This window comes from Peromyscus maniculatus, chromosome 2 (genome assembly GCF_049852395.1).
Source record: "Peromyscus maniculatus bairdii isolate BWxNUB_F1_BW_parent chromosome 2, HU_Pman_BW_mat_3.1, whole genome shotgun sequence".
In the NCBI taxonomy this organism is placed as follows: Eukaryota; Metazoa; Chordata; class Mammalia; order Rodentia; family Cricetidae; genus Peromyscus; species Peromyscus maniculatus.
Window position 1 is genome coordinate 117,035,657 of NC_134853.1, and position 27,650 is coordinate 117,063,306.

The 27,650-nt window shown below is 40.1% G+C and overlaps 1 protein-coding gene across 3 annotated transcripts; it reads right to left on the reverse strand.

The window, feature by feature from the left end:
• Nucleotides 1-966: 966 nt before the first annotated feature.
• On the reverse strand, nt 967-26,326 carry LOC102904308 (cytochrome P450 2J3). Of its 3 annotated transcripts, none has more exons than XM_076564525.1 (10): nt 26,155-26,326; nt 25,349-25,581; nt 22,277-22,439; nt 20,982-21,131; nt 20,399-20,559; nt 15,003-15,179; nt 12,630-12,768; nt 8,969-9,156; nt 7,088-7,226; nt 967-2,288 (listed from the first exon to the last, which is right to left on the reverse strand). In XM_076564525.1, the coding sequence occupies exons 2-10, from the start codon at nt 25,556-25,558 to the stop codon at nt 2,110-2,112; spliced, it is 1,506 nt and encodes a 501-aa protein (XP_076420640.1). In that variant the 5' UTR covers nt 25,559-25,581; nt 26,155-26,326; the 3' UTR covers nt 967-2,109. The 3 variants fall into 3 exon arrangements, with proteins under 3 accessions (XP_076420640.1, XP_076420639.1, XP_076420641.1); XM_076564524.1 differs by lacking the exon at nt 26,155-26,326 and adding an exon at nt 25,719-25,850; XM_076564526.1 differs by lacking the exons at nt 22,277-22,439; nt 26,155-26,326 and having other exon boundaries at nt 25,349-25,484.
• Between the last annotated feature and the right edge of the window lie 1,324 nt (nt 26,327-27,650).

Below are 27,650 nucleotides of genomic sequence, written 5' to 3' on the forward strand. Positions count from 1 at the left end.
ATTCTGTAATGAGGCTAGCATGCAACGTACATGGCACACGGTAGCAAATTAAAATTACCTGTATATGAATTTTTAACAATCAACTTTTTTTGTTGTGGTTTTTAAGTTAATAAGAACCAAGAAGGTGGAAGGGAGTTTGCAGAGAAGCAGACATCCATAATTACATTTATGGGTCATTTTAACTTTTATATATATATATTTTTCTTGATTAAAAAATTAAATACCATGAGACATAACAGTAACAAATAAACTCATCTTTGGTTGTAAGAAATTTTTCTAAAGGTGGTGTTAGGGCCTTTATTCAGTATACATGACAATTTTTTTTATTACTACATAGGTAGACCTTTTCCCCATTTTTAGATTTTAGCCCACATACCCAGAAAACCTTGAGGTCTCATATGACTAGGGCCTAATGTCATACAACCAGCTGTGGGGAGTGAATGGATATTTGGGCAAAGGCCCACAAGTGACATTGTCTATCTCTTCTTCATTTGAAGTTATATTAATGTGTAACGAGCTTAGCTGTACTTATTTTAAGTGATGGACGTTGTTTTGTTTAGAAGATTTTGTGCAGTATCAGCTTAATAAAAGAGGGTTAAATTCAAATGGCATGTATGAGTGATGCAATGAATTAATATTACCTGTGTATATACTGTTAAACCACTAGGCCTTGTAAGTTTTCAGGTAAACCTTATAGAAAATGTAAGACAGGCTTTATGACCTATATAGTATATAGTATGTAGAATTTCTTTTTATTAAAATCTCTATTAAATTCATATTTGCATCACCTGACAGAATTTAGCTGAGGGACCCTTGTTGAAACTATGATGCTGGAGTGATGACTGAGAGATTTTAGACAGATGATCCTTTTTATCCTTTCATCCTAGCATCCTGTTAGTTGGTTTCAGAAGACATCTTTATACATCTTTACACCATAAGATAAACAATAGTAGCCTCTATTGGAAATAGTTTAGCTTTAAGCTGTTTATTTATTTATTTATTCTTCTCTTATACATGACATCCCGGTTGCATTATACCATCTCATGCATTACATCATAGCCACCTTGGTTCTGTCCTTGGGAACCTCAGGCTATCACAGACACATGCTTTCTTGATATCATGGTTTGTTGTTATGTTGTTCTAGAATCCCTGGAGTCTAGCTTCTTACGGACCAAAAGGTTTGGGGGTGACGGTCACTTTATCCCAATTTTTTTTCTTGTTTTAATCGTAAGTAGGTAAAAATTTGCAGTCAGTGTTATTAGACCTACTTTATAACTGCCTTCATTGATCATACCCAGAAAGGATTCTACCATTTATGATGCCCTTCAGAAAAATGTTCTGTTGGGGGCCCAGTGAATTCTGGCTAACAAGAGCTACTTCAGCTTAAAGGGCAGCTGCAAATGACATTCACACCCAACACAGCAAAGTCCTATGTGAGAATGCCTAGGGGTAAATGTCTAATGGAGGACTCTAGGCAAGAAGTTATTAACAGAAAATGGTTCCTGCTTCCAGGATTTGCTTTTCTATGGTCATATCTTATCATGTCTTGAGTCCTAGGTCAAGGTCCAACTGCTATATGTAAATCATAGAAACTGCTTCCACAGCACTAGCTTAGCCTGCCTGTTGGGAGTTATCCTGCCCTGCTGACTTTCAAGAGGCTCACTCAGTGGCAGATCAATGTAACACAGCTGCAGACCTAGCCAATGGGAGAGCCTTGATGGACACCCTCCCTTCTGCACCCTATATATGAACTAGGCCCACAGGCTGGAAGCAAATGCACATCAATGAAAGGAAAAAAGGAGGGGCAAAGTAAAGGCATCATTTTTATGATAGTTTTTGCAATTTCCATATCAATTTAATCCACCATTTCTCACGATCCCTGCAAGCATTTTCTTTACTGGAAGAATCACTTTTCTCTGAAAGTCTTAGGTGAAAATCTGTCATTGAGCCCATAAATGGCTTTCCACTTAGGAACCTATAATTGGATTCAATCTCTTTAGTCTCATTATACCCATTTCCCCAGTCCCCTTCATTCCATCCCCTCAAATGTGAGCAGGCACCGGTGTCTTCCAAGCAGACGCTATTTCTTCACATTTTCCTTCTTCAGCATCACAGCCTAGGAATCGCACAGATGCGGTGACTGACGGGTGACACGGTGACAGACATCCTGAATTGCAGGCTCAGTTTCTCATTGACTGGAGGCTTGAAGGTAAATTTTTGGATAAGAGAAGTGATAAAAATGAACAGCTCAGACCTGGCCAATTGTTCTCCAAGACAAGCTCGCTTTCCTGTAAGACAAAAACAAAGTAATTTATTCAGCTGCCACTGGTATGTCCAGGGTCTGGTTTCACCAACTACCTTTTGCAAAGTTTGAGTGGACTCTGGGGTTGGAGTCCAATTGCTCATTTATGTCTAATCATCTGCCTTGTCTCCCCAAAACACAGAAGGTGAAAGTCCGGGATCACAAATCAAAGTCTCTCAGGGATCAGGCAGTGCTGGGAGAGCATGGCATAGGACAACAGGAGTAGAACCGTGAGATGAGAGGGACTGTGAGACCATCATACGTGCTTTCCAAACTTACTTAACAAATAAAAGTGATAGAACAGATAATGGTGTAACAACAACATCAACAAAAAATCATGAAATGCTTTTCACCCTTTAAAAGGAAAGAGAAAAATGTAAGCAGGTATATGAGCAGTGTTTTTATTGCACAAGTCAGCTTCCACCTAAGCCCACTGTCCCCCTTCACCTTGAGTGACCTCTGCAACAGATGGCCTCCATAACTCTCTATCTGGTGCTACTCATATGCCTCTCTAGGCTATTGTTGCTCCCTTTCCTGAAGGAGGATCTGCTACTACCTCACTGCCCTGAAGTGCACATATAGTCACTATCATCATTTCTCTTGTGTGCATTGGGAGTACCTTCCTTTTCTTTTCTATTTTTTTTTTTGCTTCCATGATTTTTTTTTATTGAAAATAGAACTTTTTCATACATTATATTCTGATTATGGTTTTGACTCCCTCAGCTTCTCCTAGCTCCTCTCCACTTCCCCACCCACCAAATCTGCACCTCTTCTTTCTTTCTCTCATTAGAACAGAAATAGTTATCTAAAACTAGTAATAATAAAAAATAAGATAAAATAAAAACAAGCCAGAATAGGACAAAACTAACACTTAAGTACTGTGTATTTGGAAAATATATAAAAGGAAATATAAATAGGAGAATTGAAACTATTTATAATTCCACAGTCCAGACAGAACCATGGGCACAATGATATGCATGACAGTGTCGTCCTGGGGATTCTGTTGAACCTGGTTACAAACCATTATCTTACTCAACTTGTTTTAATCATAAGTAGGTAAAGATTTCCTGTCAGTGTTACTAGACCTACTATATAATCATTAACCACCCTCACTCTTTAAGTTGCTTTAGCTACTTTGTCTTATTCAGGAAACTAATTAGCATTCCCAAACTGATCATCAGTTCATGGTTCTGCTGTGCCCTCAACCTTCCACAGATGGCTGAAGAAACAAAAGCAGATACTACAGGCAAAACTGTTTAGTAACTGTGTGTTACAACAGTGCTGGTGTCATAGTTTGTGCTTGTGTGTCCCCCTCAATCCTCAATGTGTTTAACTCATCATCTCTGCTGGTGATATTTTATTTGTGCTGAAATGTGGTGATATTTTATTTGTGTTTCAATAAAGCTTGCCTGGAAATCAAGGGGAAAGGCCAGCCATTTGAAGTAAACAAGAAGTCAGGCAGCACACATCCTTAATCCGATCACTTTTCAGGCATGGTCTCTGTGTATTCAAGGTCATACTAGGAAACAGAGCCAAGCATGGTGACACACGCCTTTAATCCCAGTATCAACCAAGGAGACTTGGAGGTCTGTACAGACAGACAGACAAGGAAGTGAGATAGTTGGGCTAAGATAGCCAATGAGAGGCCAGAACAACAAGGCATATATGCATGGGTATACAGGAAGTCAGGTGCACTTGGAAGCTGCAGAGTTGGTGAGGTAAGTTTGGCTGGTGGCTTTCCCTATTTCCTTGATCTCTCTATATTTGGCTCCATGTTTTTTATTTAATAAGACCATTTAGAAATTTGTCTACAAGATTCTTCTAGAATTCTTTCATCAAGACAAAACTTGATCTGTAAAGTCAGAAACCCTTACTCCTGACTCAACCCTTGCTCAATCAAGGACAGTCACTGTGTGATTGTGACTAATCCACCCATTTTCATAGGGATAAATCTTTCTCACTTAACAAACTTATGAGCAGTTTTATTTCTTACACAGGTTCCATGGTTGGGTTGGGGCAGTCATCACAATTAGCCAGCAGGATTTACATGCTTTTAAAAGGGGAAAACAAGAAACACTCAGTTTGAAAGCTTTGGTCTAAATCAAAGAACAGGTACAAGATCAGGGGTCAGAACAAACCTTTCCTCCTTTCAAGGCTCTTTATGTTGGGCACCGGGTGACAGTGATAGACAGCTAAGTGATAGTGGTAGACAGCTGACTACAATTGCCTGGTTCAGACTGTGCTCAGGCCATCTTCACATCACACACACACATACACAATAACAAACAAACAAGCAAGCAAACACCATGAATTGCTTCAGCACTAAAGTGAGAGAAATGACCCAGGCTTCTGTCAAAGTTCTTTCCAAGCCTAGCTCTGTTAGCCAGTAATTTGGTTTATTAAGAAACAAAGGACTCTTGGTAGCAAAAAGCTGCCAGGGCTTTGGTCTATAAATAGGCAGGGCTCTGTTCAAGAATGAATGTGCCATCTGCCCTGGTAATACACAGATAATAACTCTACTTATTTTTGTCAACAGACAAGAAGCCAATGTCTGAATTTCCTTCATGTAGGGAGGCTGTACATAAAAAGTCTATACAGAGAGGAGAGGGGAAAGTAGCTGTGTAGGAGCAAAGTAGAAAATCCTGACAGCTCTTGGCACAATGCTAATCCAATAGACATTTTAGGTTTCTACATTCTACTCAGTGTAACTGGTTTTCATTGTGTCACCAATTGTGAGAGCATCCTCTGGAAATTGAATATGGTTGCCCTTCATTAGAAAGAGATGATGAAAGTGATTCAGTTCTCATTGCTCTCTTCCATGGGTTCCATATTATACGTACTGGTACTTCAGTGCTGTTTCCATCAAAGACAGGAATCATTTTCCTCCTCTTGAGTTGGGGTTGGCCTTGTGGCTTGAATAGGTCACCAGAATGCAGTGGAAGTCATGGTGTGACAATTCCCAGACTGGTGCTCACCAAGACTGTGTGTTTCTGTCCTCCATTTTGGGATATTATCACTACCTTATAAACAGACAGCTGGTTTGCCCAAGGGAAATAGATAACATAGAAATAACACGATTTTTCCAGGTGAGGTCATGGTAGACCTTCATTCAACCAGCTCACCTCTTACACATACAAGCTCACTTATCTCACCTGTGTACTTTGAGTAATACCTGTAACTAATAGTCTGGGCCCGTTTGTTATGCAGCAAGACACTAACTGATACATATGAATTAAGTGAATTTTATAGTAGAAGGGACTGTAACTAGGGAGGTAAGTCACAATCTAGTTGCAAGAGAGAACTAGTCTAGAAGTACATAGCTCAGCCTTAAGCCCAATTGTGCTAGTACATATTCTTAGAATTTTGGGTTTGTTTATAGGAAGAAAGAAGACACCAATACATTTTACTTCCAGTTGTGAATGAATAGGTAGATTGCATGAGATAATGTGTTTGCCAATGAAGTCTGCAACTAAAAGAGTATAAAATAATTCCCAATAACAAGGCACCAGTGAATCACTTTGTGTTGATCTTTTTATCCCAAAGCTAATGAAGATGGGAAAATATTTTTATATCAGGGTAGAAGTGAAGCACCGATAGAAAAGAGACATTTAACCAATGAAGAAAACAATCTATCTCATCTTCTCTTGACCCAGAGGTCTCTTCTCCCTTTCAGTCATGAGTGTCTGATTATCCCTCTCATCACAGTTGCAGCAAACACCAGGTAATGTAAGGAGGGACATAGTTCCAGCATTTTAGAATTTCATGCTAGAATCAAGAAACAAGGAAAGTTTTTTTTTTTGTTTTGTTTTTTAATGGAAATAGCAAGCCAGAAACTGTGTTGTGATACAAAAGTTGAAATCATTTAATTGGGAAGCCTGAGGCACTTCTATACCTATACTACCTGTTCTATGAGTGAGTTATGGCAGGTGAGGTCTTTCATGTTGCTACCATATATATCCACTTACTGGATTATAGTTAGGAAATTAACACTGTAACAACAGAAGATCTCACTAGGAATTGTGCATACAGCAGAATATAACCCAGTTAAGAAGTTGCTGTTTAGAATTATTGACTCGTGTGTGCATTTTGATAAGGAAGGAACATATAAACTTACAGAGACTGTGAGAGCATGAATAGGGCCTGCACAGTTTCAAGCCAGACCAGGTCCCAACATGCCCTAAACAAAAAGCTATCTGCAACTGGCAGCCTCTTGCAAAGGAAAAAATAGTTTGTTTCAATGGAGTCTCATTGGTTATATTAACCACACTTAAGGGTAGGTTCCTTGCCAAGCAGTAACTGGCTAATACAAAATGAGCTTAATGGTATTTTTGTAGACATTTTGTCTCATTTTGCTTTGTTTAGGCATTTTTATTTTTATCTTTCTGGTCTTTGACTTGTATAGGTCATTCGCTTATATATTATGGTTTCTAATTTTTATGGGTTTTGGTATATATGTATATTGTGTTGATTTTTTTTTCAATTCTGTTTGTGTCTGTGAGAGAGAAAGAGTTTTCCCATTTGTTTTCTAAAGAGAGAGAGAAATAAAGAAAGAAAGGGTGTAAAGTGGGTAAGAAGGTAGGGAGGATAGGGGAGTAGTTGGGGGAGAAGACACTGTGATCATAATATATTGTATGAAGAAAGTAATAAACAAAAATAAACATAAAAAAGATGGGGTTACAATGGGCAGGTTCATCTAGAGATGTTACCAACTAGAGCATAGAGTTACAGGGTGGAGAGAAAGGAAAGGCTAGGGAGGAGCTCTATGTCTTGCTCATCCCAACTCACCCATTGAGAATGGCAGAAAACTCTCTCTCTTCTTAAACTGTCCATTCTCCAAAAAGTGCTCTGGGTTGAACTCATCTGGAGTGGCCCACTCTTTGGGGTCTCTGTGCAGTGCAGTTAGGTTGGTCAGGATCATGATTCCCTACAAAAGGCAGCAGAAAGTAAAGTCTTAATAAAAAAAAAAAAAACCCGCATAGACAGGTGATGATTCTCAAGCTCCCATGCCTGGTCTGAGATACTTGACATTCTGAACTTTCCCACTCTCCTCAACTCATTCTCTGTCAGCTGAGATATTCCAGTCATTTGCAGAGGTAAGTAGACCATGCTTTCTTAAAGAACATACCAACTTTATTAAAAGTGATTAGTATAGATCTGAGAAGATGACCTCAAAGTATCCATGGGGACATAATGAGCCCATGGTTTATCACAGTTAGGACCATGGCAGCAGTATGATAGGATGTCTCCTTCATCTACTCTTCTCCGTTATTTTCTGTATATTATCAAAGAGATAATAGCCTATCTCACTACAGTCAAAGACCCAGGGATGTATCAGAAAGTATTCCTGTCAAGGCAGATACATGGCACAATACCCAGAATCACCAAAGTAAGCCTTCCACTCTTTTTGCTCAATCATCAGCAAAGCTGGTCCACTCTTCAAATATCTCAAGTCCATTGCCTCCATTCCAGGTCCCACTGCAACTTTAGTGCAGGCTGCCATCTTTGCTTTCTAGACTCTGTCCCACAGTTTGAAAGCCCAGTGGGCTTTGCATATGACTTAGTTACATTGCCCACGCACTCATTCAAACTTGGAAAGCAGGTTTCTCATACCCTTAAGTTCACCCTGTGTACCATCAGAGTCACTGTTCATTGATGCCCTCTGACTGGACTCCCACCATAGTTGTCTTCCTTTCTGATCTCAACCAGGCGATGCTGTTATGCTGCTTGTTTTAGATGGAGTATTCCTTTGCATTTTGACACAAAGCTAATTCTTAACTCTCCTTCAATCCTCAGCTCTAATACCTCTTCCTCCAGAAGCACTCACCGATTCCTTCAGCTGCTACTCCTCCTCCTATCTTGTCAGCATCACAGAGAACCAGAATGTTTTCCTGCCAATAGTCCTTGGGGTTTATAAGCAGGAACTCCCATGACTCAAGTAATCCTACTCCAGACCCAAACTTTGTGGGTGTTTAATGAACATTCTCTTGATTAATACAGAATAATGTCTATTCCAAGTATAAGGTTCTACATGATCTCATTATATTTCCATATAGAGTCTATGAATTTGGCTGAATATATTTTGTAGAAGCTGAAGCTGTGATTGGCTGGGTAATGTGCTTGTACAGTAGGAGTAAGCAAAGTCAGCATTGGAAACAGGCCTATCTGCTATCAAGGCCATGCTTCCCCACATCTGTTGAACACAGACCTTTAGATTTCTCAGCATCCAGGGAATTGATGTTATAGTCTGTAGAAAGAGTTAGTATGGTTGTCTGAAGATGAATGAATGGACAGAAAAAATGCAAACAGCATTGGGAAAATTCAGGCCTCAACTTCAAGCCATGAGCTGTTCAGTGATAAAGAGAACAGAGAACACAATGATTGCTCTCTGTCTCTTCAGCAAAGGTCCTCTGCCAACATTAGACTAGCAATATGCTGAGGTGTCCCCTAGCAAACAAAGCCAGGTTTGGCCTAAGCACATCTGATCTGAGAATCTTCCCTTCTCAACTCTTCATAATAGATTTAATACACATAGAGGGTTTTGGCAGAAGTATACTCTTCCCATTGAAATGATTTCTTGGGTCAGGAATATATGTCACTTTTAAAGTTTAGAATCCCAAGATGATGTCAAAGATGGACTGGAAGATCTGAGGCTGAGAAAGTGGTTACCTTTGGCAGGTCAAATCCAGCCAACTTGGTGTTAACTGCCCCTTCCCTGGGAACATTAAAAGGGATGATGTTGCCTATTCTCTGCACCTCGTGGATGACAGCATTGGTATAGGGCATGGACTCTCGGTCAGCCAGGCTTGGCTGTCTTCCTTGACCAATCACTTTGTCAATCTCAGCCTGCACTTTTTCTGAAAGAAAACAAGAGATTCTATTAATTTTAAAACTTTAGTGCTTTCTTCTAAAAAAAATAGAAGTTGTAGTCTGAGACCTCACCTCTCACCTGCTTTTATTTCACCTTAGCATTCTAGTTATAAATAAGTAAAAATTTTCTCAACCCTTTAAATACCTGTTTTAGAAAACTGTCAATTCAATAACTTTCTTTGACCTTACAACATAATCATAAATTTCCATGTATTCTGAGCTGAATATCTCAGATCACCACAGGTAAGCTCATAGCAGTATCTAGTGAGACTTCTACAAATAAGCACCATTCACTGAATGGGTTACAAATCACACAAATGTATTCCCCATAGTTCTAGAGCCTGGAACTTCTGAGATCAAGGCACTAGCAGTTTTCTTGCCTCGTAGACAACAACTTTCTGTCTCTTAAATGCCAAACCTTGGCTGTGTCCTCATGCCATAAGGAGAAATGAATCTCTTTGGTAGGCACTAATTCTTTTCACAAGGTCCAATCATCTTCTGTACAATCACACTGATAGAGTTGAATGTGAGGTTGGCAAATAGGACACAAAGGCTCACACTGAAGAACATCTGCAAACTATTTCTTAAGGAGATATGTCAGCATGAGCTATAGTCATCAGTGTGTTGTGGGATAACATTGATGGTGAAGACGCTTACATTCTTTGAACTTCAGTTCTCCCATTTGGTTAGTGAGGATAAGTCTGCCTTATCCTAAGGATATTTTGAGATTTACACGAACTGTTATAATGATAACTGATTCTGCAAGCTGTCTGCCAATATGGGTCCTCTTTTTCAAGAGTAATATAAGTTGAACTAATTTTATCTGATTGGCTAGCTGCACATTTCACTTAAAATGAATTTGGAACTCCAAGCCCTTTACTACTACTCTCTCTATAAAAATTAATTTCACATAAAATTTATATAATATAAATTTTATCACTATTACCATGGTGACTTTTGAGGCAGGGTTCTCCCTGTGTGGCCAGGATCACCTTAAAATTTCAACACAACTGTCTCAGATCTGTCAAGTATTGAGATTGAGGGTGTGGGCTAGCAATCATAGCTCCTTTTTCCATTTTTGCATAAATAATTCAATAACCTTTTATATGTTTGTACTGTTGTACATGTTACTGTTGGAAATTCACTGTACAAAAAAGTCAATGTCCATGTTACAAATACTGATTTCCCCCTCTCTGCATTCTCCCTTCTGTGTGGACAATTTGGCTATTATTTCGTTAGATATTACAGGATTTATAATTTTGTGATCATCTTCTTTAATTTAGCACAGTGTCCTGAATTTGTGCAGCATCAGAATTCCTTTTCTGGAGCTGGAAAAACGGCTCAGTGGTTAAGATCACTTGTTGCTCCCGCAGACCTCAGCTTGGTTCCTAGCACACACGTGGTGGCTCACAACCTTTTATAACTCCAGTTCCAGGGGATCTGAAGCTTTCTTCTGACCTTTGTAGATATCAGACAAGCACGTAGCACATCTACATACAGGTAAAGCACACACATACAGGCAAAAAACTCATACACATAAAATTAAATAAATCTTTAAAAAATTAAAACCAATTTCTTACCTCTGACTAAATTTTCTGTAGATCTCAGGTATATTCCACACTTTGTTTATTCATGTCCTATGGATACTCTGGTTTTTACCATCCCTTGACTACTGTGCATGTTGTGAAATGAACATGGTTGTAATTGTATTATTTAAATCTCCTGATATTTTGGGGTCCCATTTTCAGGAGTCAAATGTGTATCCTAAGTGAGATGATTCTAAAAAAAATTTTTTAAAAATGTAGTCTTGGGACAGCAAGGTGGCTGACAGAAGTGCGTGCTGAGCTGAGCTAAAACTGTAGGCTCGATACGGTGAGGGAGACAACTGAGTCCTGAATGTTGTCCTATGACCTCCACACTTGTACCATGGCACTCTCCTGCACCTCCTAAAATGTAACAAAACATTTAAATATAATCTTCATGAAGAAATGCATTTTAAATGGTGACTCAAGAAGCATACATGTAAAGATAGATACATTATTAAATAAATATTTCAGATTAATAAAGAAAGAAAGTTTACCCAAGGGTAGATAGCTCAGTTGATAAAAATCTTGCTTGCAAGCATGAGGACCTAAGTTTGGTCCTTAGACTCCATGTAAAAAAGTCAGGTGTGATGGCAAAGGCTTGTAGTTGCCGTGTGCTGGAGATGCAGAGACAAGGGCACCCCTGGAGCTCAGTGGCTACTTGTAGAATTCCAGGCCAATGGGAGAACTTATCTCAGAAAAGAAAAAGTGAACTGTGCTTGAGGAAGGAAGGCTGAAGTTGCTCTGTGGCCTAAATATGCGTGTACACATATACACATACATATATTCACACACGGTCACTCATACAAAGATGAAATAAAGGTTATGAACAAATCTGACTTCACCACATTGGTAGAACTCTCTCCAGTTTTCATCCTAGGGCAAAAAATGTACTAAATTGACTTTATAACCCATGAATAAACTGTTAGCCATACTTTGAAAAAAAAAATTGCAGGATATGGAAAATGGTCCCAACTACTACCTACTAAACTCTTCTAGGATGTGCAGGAAGAGAAATTATGAGACAGACAATTCTTTGTTATGGCCAACAGGCAGTGGGGAGAAATGAAAACAATGTACAAAGCTCAGTCATTGACAGAGGAGCATTGTTCATCTTTGGAGGAAAAAAAATGACAGCAATTCCCTAGTCAGTAAATTCTTAGAGAAATTTTAAACACTTTAGAGATGTGATACCTTAGAAGATTCTTCTAGATGTAGAAGAAATTGGAACAGTACTTTCTTGGTAGAGGGAAGAATTGATGTCATGACTTAGAGACAAGAATAAAGACAGTGAGAGGCAGGCGGATCTCTGGGAGTTCGAGGCCAGCGTGGTCTACAGAGCGAGATCCAGGACAAGCACCAAAACTATACAGAGAAACCCTGTCTCGAAAAACCAAAAAAAAAAAAAAAAAAAAAAAAGAATAAAGACAGTGACAAGATGACACGTAACACAGGAAAGCTACCATGTGGGATAGGTAGGAGTTGAGGATGGGCAGAGCAGTACATATCATGTGACTTTAGAAAACAGACTAAGGCATTTGCACAGTATTCAGGGAAATAGGAATGTATTGCTAAAAAGGAAGGAGGACACCTATGGATGCTCCTAGAGTAATGCTACTCTTTCCTGGGATTGACTACAATGTCCCTTGACTTCTCTGTTTTGTTCTAGACTTTATGCTTTTTGAGTACTTAGATGCTATACTATTGGTACTCTTGTGCCCATCATAATCCTGGTAAAACATACGGAGGATGTGCCCCATCACCTCACAGCCATTCTATCTCTTTCCATGCCACCATGCCATCTTCTGGTCCCATCTGAGCCACAGATTCCATAAACACCATTTCACCTTGTCCAGGTATATTCACTACATGCTTACCTTGGACTTCTGGGTAAAGGGCCATACAGAGCAGAGCCCAGCGCAGTGTCGTGGACGTCGTCTCTGTTCCAGCAAAGAAGAGGTCCAGAGTGCTACAGATGAGGTTTTCTTCATTGAAACTTGTAGTTTTGTCTGGGTACTAGAAAAGACAGTGCATGCTTGTTTATTCAGAGGGTCTGAGTCAAGACCCTAGGGTATGTATTTGGAAAGGTTCATATATAGTAATAATCCTTTTGACCTCATCAGGAAGCATTTTCTTGTCCTAAGTACTGCATGCTGACCAAAACCTTATGGTACTTGGGTGGATGAAAATCTCAACTATTTTCTTCTGATTTTATTTTTGGAAACTTTTTGTTCAGTGATAAGAAATGGGATAAAAATCATCTTTAGCTTGTAGTATCAGCCAAATCACTAAGTCACTACTTGGCCCAGGGCACTCACTTAACGTTTCTTTTCTTCAGTTTTATAAAATGAGAATAAGAAATACATCTTAGCCGGGCGTTGGTGGCGCACGCCTTTAATCCCAGCACTCGGGAGGCAGAGGCAGGCGGATCTCTGTGAGTTCGAGGCCAGCCTGGGCTACCAAGTGAGTTCCAGGAAAAGGCGCAAAGCTACACAGAGAAACCCTGTCTCGAAAAACCAAAAAAAAAAAAAAAAAAAAAAAAAAAGAAAAAGAAATACATCTTAACATGTCATTATTGATCATATGAGATACCACAGGCACACAGTTAATATTCAACAAATGCTTTTGTTGATACCAGAAAGAATCAAATGATTCTCAATGGTCTCAGATTCTCTGATCTCATTATTCATCTTTCCTAGTCAAGACTTTCTGATTCCATCAATTAGTTTTTTATGACACATCATTTTTACCAGTTTTCTCTGGAAGAATAAATTTATTATGATTTATTTTAATACTGATGGCCTAACACCTATAGATGACAAATAATTATTCACTGCTTCCTCTGAAGGAAAAAAAACAGCATTGCTTTTATCAATATTATTTAAGGAAAACAAAATAAGAGAAAATGAAAAATTACTATTCTTCCCCTACTCAGAGGAGGAACTCATAATCCAATATATCCAAGTATGGCATCAATCCAGTGATGTGTACCAGTAAACCCAGTGACATCAAGGCTGTATATTTTGTGATATGGTTTGGACCTGAAATGAAATTTCAGAATTACTACAGGCTCACTTTCTCAATTCTTGGTTTCTAGTTGTCTGAAGTATCTTTGGAGATTCTATAATATTGGGGGAAGGGGAAGGACCTAGCTCGAGGAAGTGACTACTAGAGCAGCATTCTTAAGGTTATATTAGGGCCCTGCATCTTGCCTTGGTTTCTGATTCCTCATGCACCATTATGTGAACAACTTCACCATGGGTTTTTGCCACCATGGTCTTAGCTACTTTGTCATTCCTTCTCTGTGGTGAGGATAGACCCAACTCTCTAAAACTGTGAGTGAAAATGAATCTCTCTTGTGGGTTTTTTTTTTTTTTTTTTTTGTCAGATACCATAACAGTGATACAAAAGTAACAAACAGATCCAACTGGTTGCTGTCTAGCCCCTTGTACATTATTGGATGGCTTTTATGACACGTCAGAAGGCCTCATCTAAATGTTAAACTCTTGCATTCAGCTGCACATTGTTTATATCTTGCAGTGATGGATGAGATGGAGTCAGTAACTGGCCCGAGACCAACTTATAACAAAACTGGACTCTGAAGTTTAATTGCTACTTTCATTTATGGTACTGCTCATTCACATATGGGTAAAAGCTAAGAGAGAAAAACAAAAAGATAGACTATGAACTCTATTTCTAATGACCCTAATGATCCTGAATTAATGCTATTCTATACCTAATAAGTACTATACCCTTTTCATTTAATTTTCCTGTAGGGTATTAAGTAATGATCCACAGAGATGTCCATCTATTCATCCCTGTGCATATTGCTTGATACTTCATAATAAACCTTGTATATGTGATTCATTTCCAAAAGGTAGGTTATACAGTTATTCTTACAGGAGGGAGATCAAAGTTCAGAATCAAAGAGATGAGATATAAAGATGGAAATAGTGATCAGGGAGAAATAGAAGTTACAGTCTTGGCATTGAAGATGAAGGAAGGAGACATGGAGAAAGGTATCTGTGCCCAGCAGAATGTGGAAGAGGCAAAGTAACGAGTTCTCACAATTTCCACATGAAGCTTGCCTGGCAAACAGGCATACTGGGAGCATGCAGTGCTAGGCGGGAACACATCTGTGCTGTGTCAAACCAATAAGCTCAAGCAAACATGCTGCAGGATCAACTGGAAGCTATTAAACTGTTGCTTCCTCTGAAGGAAGAAGACAACACGGCAGGTATCTTCCCCACCTTTGTCATTTCCTTGAGGAAAGCATCAATGAAGTCTCTTGGCTCATCAGGGTCCCAGTCTTTCCGGTGATTGTCAACTATATCAGAAACAAACAATTTCAGTTTTTCCCAGTTTCTGAAAACTGTTTGGTGTGATCCAGGAAGATAATGAAGTATCCTTGGAAAGATATTGTAGAGCTGATTGGAAAAAAAAAAAAAAAGATAGTCATGGAGACACCCTGGTGCCACATTTCAAAACAGTCTTGTCTTTCCCTTTCTTGTCTTTCTTCCAGTGGGATAGTGAAGCCATCTTGACCCCGTTTCACTCTTACTCCATACCCCTACCCTCCACAGGCATTTCAAGTTTGTAAGGACTTCAACACTCTAAACTGAATTGAAGAAGAGGCTCTAATTACAAGAGAGATGACCAAAAGAGAATGCATCAACCAATTAATTGTACATGATCTTGTTAAAATAGGAACAAACTAAAACACATGAGGATAGTAAGGTAGAAAACAACCCAGAACTGGTGTGCTAAAGATCTTGCATTACTTTAGGGAGGATGAAAACAGTTGTCCTACACCACAAGACAACCTACAGACTCAACTAACCTGGCCTCGCTCACAGGGGCTCACAGGGGCTCACAGAGACTGAACCGACAACCAGAGAGCTTGCATGGGACTGACCTAAGCCCTCTGCACATGATAGAGTTGTGTAGCTTGGTCTTCTAGTGGGACTCCTAACAGTGGGGACAGGGGCTGTCTCTGACTCTGTTAACTGCTTTGGGGACCCTTCCCTCCTACTCGGTTGCCTCATCCAGCCTTAATAGGAGAGGAGGTGCCTAGTCTTACTACATCTTAATATGCTATGGGTGGCTGATATCCATGGGAGGTCTGGCCTTTTCTGAAGAGAAAGGAGAAGTGGATGTGGGGGAAGGGGGATGGATAGCTGAGGTTGCGGGGAGGGGCTGGAGGAAAGGAGAGAGGGGAAGCTCTGGCTATGGCTCTAATAGCTCTGACCCCCGGGCAACTTTATTTATTAACATACAATTAAAATCACATTTCAGTACAAATAAAATATCACCATAAATAAGTGTTCTAATAAAAAGATAATGATTAGCAAGTTTGGTACATTTATAGGTAATTGATGTTGGTTTAGCAGTGGCTCTCAACCTTCCTAATGGTGAAACCCTTTATCACAGTTTCTCATGATGTGGTGACCCCATTAAAGGGTCACGACCCACAAGTTGAGGACCACTGGTTTACAGGGAACCCTCTAAAATGGAGGTGTATGGAGAGGTGAAAAATGAAACACAGAAAGTGATTTTGCAGATGAAGACTGCAGGAAAGCAGAGCAGCTCATGTGATGAAATAGTCTTGAAGGAGGAAAAGAGTAACAGACATAAAGAACACTCCTAACTAGGAACAGAGAACATTAAAATTTATGTGTATCCAAGTATACTGTAAAAAAATACAAAATCGGAGTTCCAGGTAATATGGTGTACTACAAGTTGTTTCTGAGAGCTAGTGACAAAGACAGACAAGAAAAGCAGACTCTATCCCGGGGAGAATAGAGGAAAAGCTTCTGGAACCCATGAAGGGAGGGAAAGGTTCCAGGAAAAGATGAAGAGCAAGCAGGACATACCTCAATCAGGGAGTTTCCCTTTAAGCAGGGGAGCTCAGAAGTCTCTTCTAAAGGGTCAGCCATTAGAAAATTGGCAGCCTTACTCTCAGAACACAGAACAGCTCACAGTCCCTGCAGGCACAGCTTTTGGTTATACTGATTCTTTTTGTCAATGGGCCAGTGGACACATGACCAGTTTGTGGCGCTATTTGATTTGAAGGGGAGCAGCTGAGTGCCAATTTGAGAGACAATCAATTATTAAATCTGAGATGCACAAAGGGCTGAGATCATGAAGCATTCACGAGTCTGAGAATCCCAAGGGGTCTCCACTATAACCTCTGGGTGAGAGATGGTCCAGAAAGAAAGTTGTGGACAAGAGGACCTAACACAAACAGGCTAAAGTGTGGCAGACAGTAAGAGGCTGGATCAGGCTGGGAAGTGCATAAAAGGATTCCCCCACCCTCAGTGGGCTAGAACAGCGCTCATCAGTTGATAATAACCCTGGAGTTTGACAGCTGTGATCTGAACACATGCTCCAGTTTTCTTTCACTGTTGTTGAGCAAGAGAACTCCAGAGTTTTAGGGATACACAGGATACCCATGGTGCATTCCTTCATCGGGTAATTGGGAGCCCTGAAAGTACAAAGGCAGCTCCCCAGTGTATACTGACTTAGTGCTATGGTTGCTTCCCCAACTCCCAATAGACCTGGGAGACATCCATAGCCAAAAGAGACCCACGGGGTAGGACCTGAGGAATCGTGGAAGGGTGAAAGGTTATGCCCACTCCCCGGAATGCAAGCTCAGTGTGTCCAGCAGAGGCTCCTAACATGTCAATAAGAAAATGGCAGCTGTGCTATGGAGAAAATTCTGGTAGATATCAGACTCTGCAATAGCACAAAACAAAAAAGCCCAACAAAAGCCCATGAGTTCACTTGCCATTTTCCAAGTATTTAAATTACAGTCTTTAGTTTTTGAAGCCCTGCAAAGCTGATTCAACATTTTTTTTCTTTTTCCATGTGAGTCATTATTTTTCTACACATTCAGCAGAATTTTTTTGCTGCATTTTCACTTAAAAATTTTAAAATAAAATAATTTTACGTTTATTTATGTACTTATTTATTTATTTTGTGTGTGCGTACACCTATGCTCGTGTGTCATGGTACACGTGTGGAGGTCAGAGGACAGCCTGAGGAACATGGCTCTGCTCTTCCACCCTGTGAATCCCCAGGATCAAACACACATTGTCAGACTTGGCAGCAAGAACCCTCATGTGCTGAGCCATTTTCCTCAACACTCCTGTTACTCTCTTTCCTGCATTCATCTAGTTATGTTCATGCCTCTCATTTTTAGCCATAGACTTTCTTTTCTTTAGTTTATTTATTTATTTGCATCCTATTCTCTCCTTTATATTCATATCTTGAATTTGTCTTATTGGCTTTTAAAAAATAATACTTACACCTTAAACTTTTTATTCCTTTTCTTACATTGACTCTTGAACTTTTTTTTAACTAATGTTAAATCTATTTTTGTCCCTCCCCTATTTTAATTTTTCCTTGTGTATAATATTCTTTTCCTCCCTGCTTCTCCCTTAAATTATTTTACCTTATTTTTGTGTTCCCCTTCCCTGTCACCTTTAGGTATCTCATTCATTTATTACTTTAACATTACATTAAATAATTTTGAAACTTTGTAGCACATTTAGTAGTTTTGACATTGTTTCAGTTCTATAGCTACTCATGATATATTAAGGAGCTACAGTTGAATTTATGTGTTTTTATATTTTTCAAGATATGAAGTTTTTGCTGCTACAACAGTTTGTTTTCTTCTCACAGAGAGGTATTATGAATTAAAAAGTTCCAGAAATCATACCCAAACCAACAGCTGCAAAAACTACAACATAGAAATACAAGAAATGGGCTGAAGAGATGGCTCAGAGGTTAAGAACTCAGAGGTTAAGACATGACTTCTAGAAAACATTGGTATACCTGTGCTTCCAGAGGACCAGAGTCTGACTCCCAGTACCTACATAGCAGCTGCCGCATGCATGTGGTGCTCTTACATACAAGGAGGCAAAACAATCATACACATAAACTAAAGTTAATAGACAAATGGGGAAAAAAAAGAAATACAAGAAACATGGAAAATCAAGGCAACAAGACTCCTGCATTTACAGGTCAGGAAATTAAAAGGGAGATCTGGAGAGGCAAGGAAAAGGAGAGTGGAAGAGAACTTAAGGGGAGGTGAAAATAGAATCCACGTAAAGGATACCATTAGTACAAATGATAGGAAAGCAGAGCTAAGAATAATTGGGGAGAATGGGAACTAGCTGGATTGGGGAAAGGAAGCAATAAAAAAAATTACAGTGGTACATGTATAAAGATATTGTGATGATACCCTTTGCTATCTAAATTAATCTAAAAGAAAACCACTTTTAAAACTATAAAGTTTATAGACCTGCAATGGACAGAGATAAGCCTGTGGTTGTAGAAGGGAAGTTTAGCACATTAGATGCTCTAACCAGCACAGTTATAACAGAGATGCCTGTCAGTTGCTCTGTAACTCCAGGTCAGAGGCAGTAGTGGGACAATTATATAAGTGAAGTGTGACTGGTTGTGTGCTGACACTTTTTGGACCTGATTCATACATGTACAATAGATCTTAATTATGTTTCCTACTGTTACATGATCTTGCAGTTTGCAAAATTAAAGTGCCCTTTTTAACTGAAGCAATTAAAACATTTTAATAATGACATGTAATTGATGCCAGGAAAATGGTACAAGAACACATCATTTAAATAAGTACAGATGTATACACGACCCCACACATGTCTATACCAAGGTAGCCACATGACTTCTAGGAAACATAGGTGAATAATGTCAGGAATAAATTTTCCTTTAAAACTGTCTTCCTAGTCAGGCAGTGGTGACACATGCCTTTAACTCCAGCACTCAGGAGGCAGAGCTAGGCAGATCTCTGTGAGTACGAGGCCAGCCTGGTCTACAGAGTGAGATATGGACAGGCACCAAAACTACACAGAGAAACCCTGTCTCTTAAAAACAAAACACAAAGAAACAAACAAAAAAACTGTCTTTCACATCTAGGAATATGGCTGAGACACCAGTAAGCTGTGGAAAATATTTGGAAGACTCTGTGGATTGAAGGAACAAAAATTTGGACATAGGCTGCCCAAGCTGGGGGTGAAGTTTGAACACCAAACTGTATATCTGCTTATGAATCACAAGATTCACAGTACCAAGTGTTGATTGCAACGTAAAAATAGGACTCAATTTTGAACTTTGAGTTATGTTTTATGTGCAGATGCAAATTCTAGATAAATGAGCTGAATGGGTTCACATGAACACTTGTACCAGAATATCCACTGCAACGTTATTGACATCACAAGTTTGGAAACAACTCAAAAATCTAAACATGGAGAAAGAATTACTAACAGATAGTCACACATTTGGCCAACCCTAGTCTCAGCTTAACAAAGAGCAGCACAGACAGAAGAACATCAAATAAGCTGAGCTGGTGAGTCACCGCCACCAGCATGGGCATCCAGCAAATGTTGGTACTTCATTTAAGTATTAGAAATGTGGTTATTCTCATGCAAGAGTTTTGCGTATTATCAACAACACTAAAATCAATAGATAGACTTGAATACATCTGTGTTAAACTCAATTCTAAGATACTATATTTTAACTTCAAAAGTCCTAAAATACAAAAATGAGGAGCCTGTTCTAATTAGTCCCATTTTAATACCCTTCCCAAGATATGAGAAGGTCGAGTGCTTACCTGGCACATCACTGATGACTCCAAACATATGGCCTCATCCAGTAGCCTCAACATTTCCTGAAACTGACTGTCCTGGTACTCAAATCTCTCCCCAAAGGTGACAGAGCAAATTATATTGGAAACTGCATTATTGATATTGAAGTGAGGGTCAAAAGGCTGTCCTGGAGGTGGGGAAAGAGCTGAGTTGTTTAAAGATATTTCTATTTCTATTGTCTATAAACAAATAACTACAAATTATAAAAAACAAAACAAAACAATCCTCCAGCTGCCCCTCCCCCTATATAAATATTGGAGAATGCAAAGTAATGGGATCTGGCCACAGCACACACATGGGCTGACATGATCTAAGGTTTCTGTCAATGGCTGTAAAGTCAGATTGATGACCAGGATTTAATTTTTTTTAAAAGAAATGTTTAATAACCCATTTTGTTCGTTAGGTTACAGCCCTCTAGGGCAGAGTCATAGATATAAGTTCACTGCTCAGGCTTCAGTACCTAGGCTTGAGCAAGCCCAGGACAGACATTTAGTAAGAATATGTTGTACAAGGCCACAACCCACAGCACCTGCCCTGTGAAATGCCCACCTCTCTCCTCTCTTATGGCCTCCACAAGGTGTCGGGATTCCTCCTGGATGCACTGTTCTAAGCTCTTCTTTCCCAATCCAAAGTTCCTCAGTGTCATCAGGGCGAATCTTCTTTGTTCCTTCCATGTCTGGCCACTGGAGAAGATCAACCCTGGAAAGAAGAGATTCAGCATTATAGTATTGTGATTCTGATCTAAAATTACCTGACAAATGGTATGGTACATGTACCATGGGAAGGAGACAGGCCAGTAACAATATAGACAGGCCAGTGACAATCCCAAAGCAAGGGAATTAAGATGTACTGGTTACTTAAAACATCAAACAACTTAGTAAACCTTATGTTTTACATTATTTAGCACTTTCAGAAATTCCATACGCTTATTAACAATTATCCCCAGGCCCATTGCACCTGATGCAAAAACTGAAACACTGGGATAAAGTTTACTTTACAAAGAAATGTAGTTGGTAGAGAGCAGCTGTGTATTTAAGTTTCAGTCTTTCCAGTTCCAAAGTTCATCAATCACACAAATCGCACAAATTCCTGTTAAGCATATAACAGGAATGCACTCATGGATAAGATAAAACATGCTCTTTTAACGAGGTAAGAAAGTTTTATAGAAGAGGTTCTAGACAAGATACACAGTAAAGAATGAATAAATGACTCAAGAAGGTAGAAAGAATGAGTATGGCACACAGAGAGCCTAGAAGTATGGGGGAAGAATATTCTAGTGTACTCAGCACCCATCAATATCAAGGCATATACAATGAATGCTTCTGTCAATTAGGACACTTTCAGAGAAATCCTCAAGTCCTTTTCATATAAGTCTTTGCCTCCTAATTGTTACTTTTGAAATGATAATAATAAGTATTCAAACCAGACTGTTATAGTATTGTCCAGAAGGCTAAAGACAACTGGGTGATGTCATTTAATAATGGAGTACAAGGAGTCATAATCAAGAAAAGCAGTATCAAGGGGATGCTGACTCACATCTATTTTCCTAGGGCAGAGGGTTGGAATGGGAAAATAGAAGTGAGAGCATAGTATCTCTGCCTGGACATTCCATCAGAGCATCAAGGTTTAGTGTACAGGACATGTGGTTTCTCCCAAGTCTCGAAGAGAGACTTGGTAAGTCCTCCACTGGGTGCTTCCATTCAGGGACTGTGGTATCCTGCTTCCTTGAAAGATGGCAATTCATGATGGGGTTGGTTTATGGGAGTGTTGACAAGTTATAGACAGGCACCTTTAACATACCATAAGAATTACAATGCACAGCATATATTGCTCAAGGAACTTACCATTATTTTTAAAGAGATGTTTTCGGAGACAAGTGACAGGACGATTCAGAAAATTTGGCTCCAATTGAGTAAAGACTTCTTTGATTAAGGGCATGCCAGTTACAACCACTGAGGGTATATTAGCAAACTCCCAGCTTAAAATATTCCCATATTTCTTCACAAACTGAAAAATATTTCAGTAGTTACAGTTGAGTGAGCCCATGTTTGTGTGTCCACAGATGACAGGCATGTGTATAGCCAATGGAACTCATGTTGAGATGTCTACAAAAACTGTTAGTGCAGGCAATGATCTTCCTCTGTGTAAATGTTTGGAAATTTTTCTCTTCTTATATATTAAGTTCAATTTCAATACACACTAAGAATAGAAATTTCCCTTTACAAAATTCCTAGAGAATTCAGCAAATATGAATTAGGTATGCAACTGCCCTATTTCTCTAGAGGAAGGCATGAGGGTATGTGTAGCAACAAATAAGCAAAGTCCTGAAAGCATCCTGAATTTTAATGAAGTCGGAGAATAGAGGGAAAAGGCCAAGGAAGGTCTGTCCATGTTTGGTGTAGTTTTAAAAATATCCATATTTACCCAGAGACTAATTACTTCAACATCTGCTATATACAGAAGTTTCCTGCATGACGAATGCAACTAACACTGAGTGAAGTCTGTGTATTTGTGTGGGGGGCAGGCATATTGGTGCGATGAGAATGTTTCTGATTTTTTTCTTCTCCTGTCTACTTTAAGAATTTCTTCAAAAAATTTTACTCATGTGTTCAGTCAATATTAATTGAATGAGCATCAGTGTGTCCCTAGACTAGGTTATGAAATCTTAAGTGTTTTAAAGAAATCAACATTTCTAAACTGAAGCATCCTGGAGGCCAGTGGAGGCAGAGTACTATGTTCCTAACCTGCCAAAGGCTCCAAATGTGTCTTTAAAGTCTACTATAGCAAGCATGAATGATTAATAAATTAAAATATCTATTTAGCCAGAGGAGAGTGTGCCCTCCCCATACCCTGTTAGATATGGACAGTGCAATGAAGGGTGGAGACTGGGAGTGGAGATTTCCCAAGATCTCTGGAGTGATGTAAGCATGTAGGTTCTGTGGTTAACTGTGCTCTTGGGGAAGTTGCTCTATCTTTTGAAATTTAGAATCTTAGTATGAAAGGTAAAAAATTATCCCTCCCTCCATTGGGTTCTATAAAGAAGAATGATAGTAGAAATGTGAAAATCACTTCATTTTTTTTTCTTTCTAGGCACTCAGCCACCCTCTGCATCTCTGAGAAATTAGCCAGCTGTTTATATGCAAAGCATGTGGGACACCAAAATCATGATGATGAGGATGAAGGTGCAAGGTGAGTCCCTGGTCATAGTAGTGCTCACTGAGTAAAGGAATGAGATTGCTCATGCTTTATTTCATCAACTGTGAATCTCCTCACTATAATGAGCATTTCATATCTTCCCAATAAGGCAGCAAACAAATTGTATGAGAAGCAGTGGAGCCAAGAAGACAAAGTGTTGCTTGGTGGAGGGAATCTCTGGACATTACATGTTTGAGGAAGACAAAATGACTTTGAGATATCCAAATGACCTTGGAGTTTAGCTAGAGTTACAGAATGGGAAGCAGGCCCGAGTGTGAGGGGTGGAGAGTCTGGGTGAAGAGGGAAACAGAGAGAAGGGAAGAGAATGTCCATGATGGTGTAGAATGTGCAAGCTTGTGCAAACAGAGTTGAGTGAGAGTGTGTAAGCAGTATCAAAGTTTCTGCCTGCTGTGTGATCAAGAGTTAGCCCTTTGTCCTTCTGAGTCACATCCAGCTTCAACAGAGGTATCCAACAGAAGGGCTCAGTTCTCCTTTGCCGCATTCCATGGCCTCCTCTGATGGAATGGAGAAAGAAAGTGATTGAGGTCAGAAAGGAAACTGAACTTGAAAGGGCAGAAAAAAAAAAACAGCAATGGAGGGTGAGTAAGGGACAAAGACAACAGACTCCTCTGCCTTTGAGTTCCTGCAGCACTGGACACTGAAGTGTCTGGTGTGGGTCTCAGTGTGGGGACAACACCTGAGCAGTGTGTCCCAGAGGGGAGAAGGCTCCTCCCTGTTTGGAAGGCTCCTCCCTGTTTGTAGCTGCTTCACTTCACATGAAAAAGGTGTTAGCAAAGTCTCAGGAGCTGCATGGGAGTGTTGACCAACACAGAGCAGTGACTGGAGGACAATAAAATAGGTGTAAAGAGAGAGAAGATGGATGAAAAGGCATCTACTCAGAAAGTGTCCAAGAAACACACGGGGAAGGGGAAATGGAAGAAAAGAGGTGGGAAAAAAAGTAGAAAAATTATGGGCTTAAACCCTTAAATAGCGATAAATAATCCGGCATGGACAATCTTCACATGTAATGGAAAGTGACAGGGATAATCAAACATGGCCAGAGTATCTGACTATCTAAGCAAAGAAAATGACTGTGGATAAAGAGGCACATTACATGGTAAGATGGCCATTCACCAGAAAGAGCTGCCAGTCTTACATGTGTCCTATGTACCCACAATAGTCTTTCCAATACAAGGGGAGAGCTTCTAGACTGAATGGAAAAACAGACAGACAGACTCCCAGTGGAGCTGGAGATTTCAGTGCATCTTTCTCTGGAGTTGATAAAATCAGTAGGTGAGCAGTCTGCAAGGATGTAGAAGGACCAAATTAGGCTCAATAGAAAAAATTAAGAGAACTGATATTTATACAGGTCAAAAGGAGATCATATATTAAAAAAAAAAAACTGGACTGGTACTCTAAACAACAACTGTGGCGCCCCATTTCTTAAACTAGCATGGCATATTTATAAAGGTAAATTATTATGCCATCCAATCCACCTTGACATACTTAAAAGAACTAAAATAAAACACAGTATGTTCTCTGGCCATAAAATCACACTGGAAATCTTACATCGACAGATAATAAAATCTCCAGCTCTTTGGAATCTGAATATCTTATCTCTGGGTTAAAGGCTGCCAGCTTCAGTCTACAACCACGCCCTCCCGTTCCAGGTGTCAGGATCCGGTCCCAGGACACAGCCAGGCACCTTCGCCCCTTCCTACCTTCTGTACGGCTATGTGGGGTTGCTTTAGGTCCAAATAGAGCAAGCAGCCCACAAAGGGCAGGCGCATTGGCCCCGGCGGGTAGTTCTTGGGGCGCCGGTTTTTGAAGTAGTCAGCCAGGAACAGAAAGGCGACAGCAGCCAGCAACAGAGTCCGGAGATGGAGCGCAGCCCAGATGGCGGCCGCCAGGGAGCCCGCGGCTGCGAGCATGGCCAGGGTTGGAGCTGGCTCTCCTGAGAAATGAGGATCTGATCTGGGGCAGATCTCCAGGGTCACCGCCTGTGGTTACCAGAATAGGCCAGCCCCTTGGCTATGCCCTCCCAGTCCCCCAAAGGACCCCGCCCATCTCTCCCCCTGCGGGGCTCCTCACCCATCTGTGCTCACTGCTGTGTCTCTGGCCTATGGGCAACCTCCTCTGAAACCTGCTTCTCAACTCCCTAAGCCAAGCCTGAGCCGAGCTTTGTGCCCAATGCCCTTGCACTTTTCTGAGTTTTCTCAAGGATCCAAACTCGCTGGCTCCACCTCGCCGCTCTCGGTCACGCCCCTTCTCCAAGTTCCTTTTCAGGTCAAGAGGCTTTGGAGCCATCCTGTGGAGAAGCTGTGGTAGATTTCAAGAAGAGGCACTTGGGCATGTATGGACTGGCTAAGAGCCTCGCTCATTCGGGAAGTCCTCCCAAGAACTCTGGGTTTGTGATTTGCATGAATCCCAGAGGACATCGTGGGGGGGTCTGAACTCCTGTTTTCTAAACAAACTTTCACCAGGGACTGCAACCTTCCTGGGAAATAAGAAAGATAGCCGCACTCACCTCACTTTGACAGTGGTATGCTCGCTGAATAAAAGAATCCACGGATTCTTAGTAAACATTGAAGGAGCATCCTGGTCTTGATTCTTTTTTATTTGCTTGTTTTGTTTTCATGTAGTGTTAGGGATTGAAATCCGCCCTTGAGCATGCTAGGCAACCTTTCCATTGCTTCATCAGTTTGTTTTCTTTCTCCCTCCCTATTTACTTTTGAAGTTAGTACATAAATTAATGGATTTGCTTTAGCACTTTTATGTGTATAGTTTCACGTGTGTGTGTGTGTGTGTGTGTGTGTGTGTGTGTGTGTGTGTGTGTGTGTCCCCTCTCTCATACAGCTTCCCAACACTACTGTTGTAGGTCCTGAGCTTCGCAGATTATCCCCCTTCTGCATTTTGGCTACATGTTTTTCATTACCCTTTCCCCAAGCCCCTTAAAGATCTGTTCCTTCCCTCTCATGGTCCCATTTCACATGTCAGGCCCCGCCTCCTTCTACTCATACACAGTTTAATCTAGGTTAGGCCTGCAGAAAACAAGCTGTGTTTGTCTTTCTGCATCTGGTTTGTTTCACTTTACATAATGATCTCCAGCTGGTTTTCTTCCAGCCCTTCAGGGAAAACCTCTGAGCACATTGGGTCTCCAGCATGCAACTTTTCACCCTGTTCCAAATATGTGAGATACTCAAATTGTGTAGCATACTAGACATACATAGGCACTAAACATGTAGACTTGCATCCTAATTACAAATTTTTTGTTGAAAAGAAAAACGATAATTCAAGTTCCTAACTTTCCAAGATCCAAGAAAAAGGGAGACAGATGAATAGGAACAGAGACTTAGTAAAGCTTAACTTGTATTCTTCCAACCTGCCTTGTTTTTTTTTCTTTTTATTAAAAATAGATTATTTTTTCATACAATATATCCTGATTATAGCTTCTTCCTCTACTTCTCCCAGTTACTTTCCATATCCCTTCCCCTCTGGGTCCACTCTTTTTCTGTCTCTCATTAGAAAAGAACAGGCTTGTAAGAGATAATAGCCAAACATGACAAAATAAAATAGAATAAGATAAAAATTATCATATGAAAGTTGAACACAGTAACCCTACAGGAGGAAAAGAGCTATTCATTCTCATAGTCATAAGTCTCATAAAAAATATTAAGCTATGGTGTATATGCAGAGGGACCTGATGCAGACCCATGTAGGTCCTGTGCTTGCTGCTTCAGTCTCTGTGAACTCATATGTGCCCTGCTTAGTTGATTCAGAGGTCCTTATTCTCTGGTTCCTTGTTCTCCATCCCCTCTGGCTCTTATACTTTTTCTGCCTCCTCTTCCACATATTCCCTGAGCTCCAAGGGAAGAAATTTGATGGAAACATCCCATTTAGACTCTCTGCACATAATGTGGGTCTTTACATGTGTTCTCATCTGCTGCCAGAAGAATCTTCTCCAATGACAATGAATAAGGTACTGATCTATGAGTTTAGCAAAATATCATTAGTAGTCACTTT

Coding starts and splice junctions, on each gene's coding strand:
- LOC102904308 (XM_076564524.1), bottom strand. Junction 21,132..22,276: donor ACATCTCTTTAAAAATAATG/GTAAGTTCCTTG, acceptor TCTTCTTTCCAG/GGTTGATCTTCTCCAGTGGC. Junction 15,180..20,398: donor AGTCATCAGTGATGTGCCAG/GTAAGCACTCGA, acceptor TTTTCCAATCAG/CTCTACAATATCTTTCCAAG.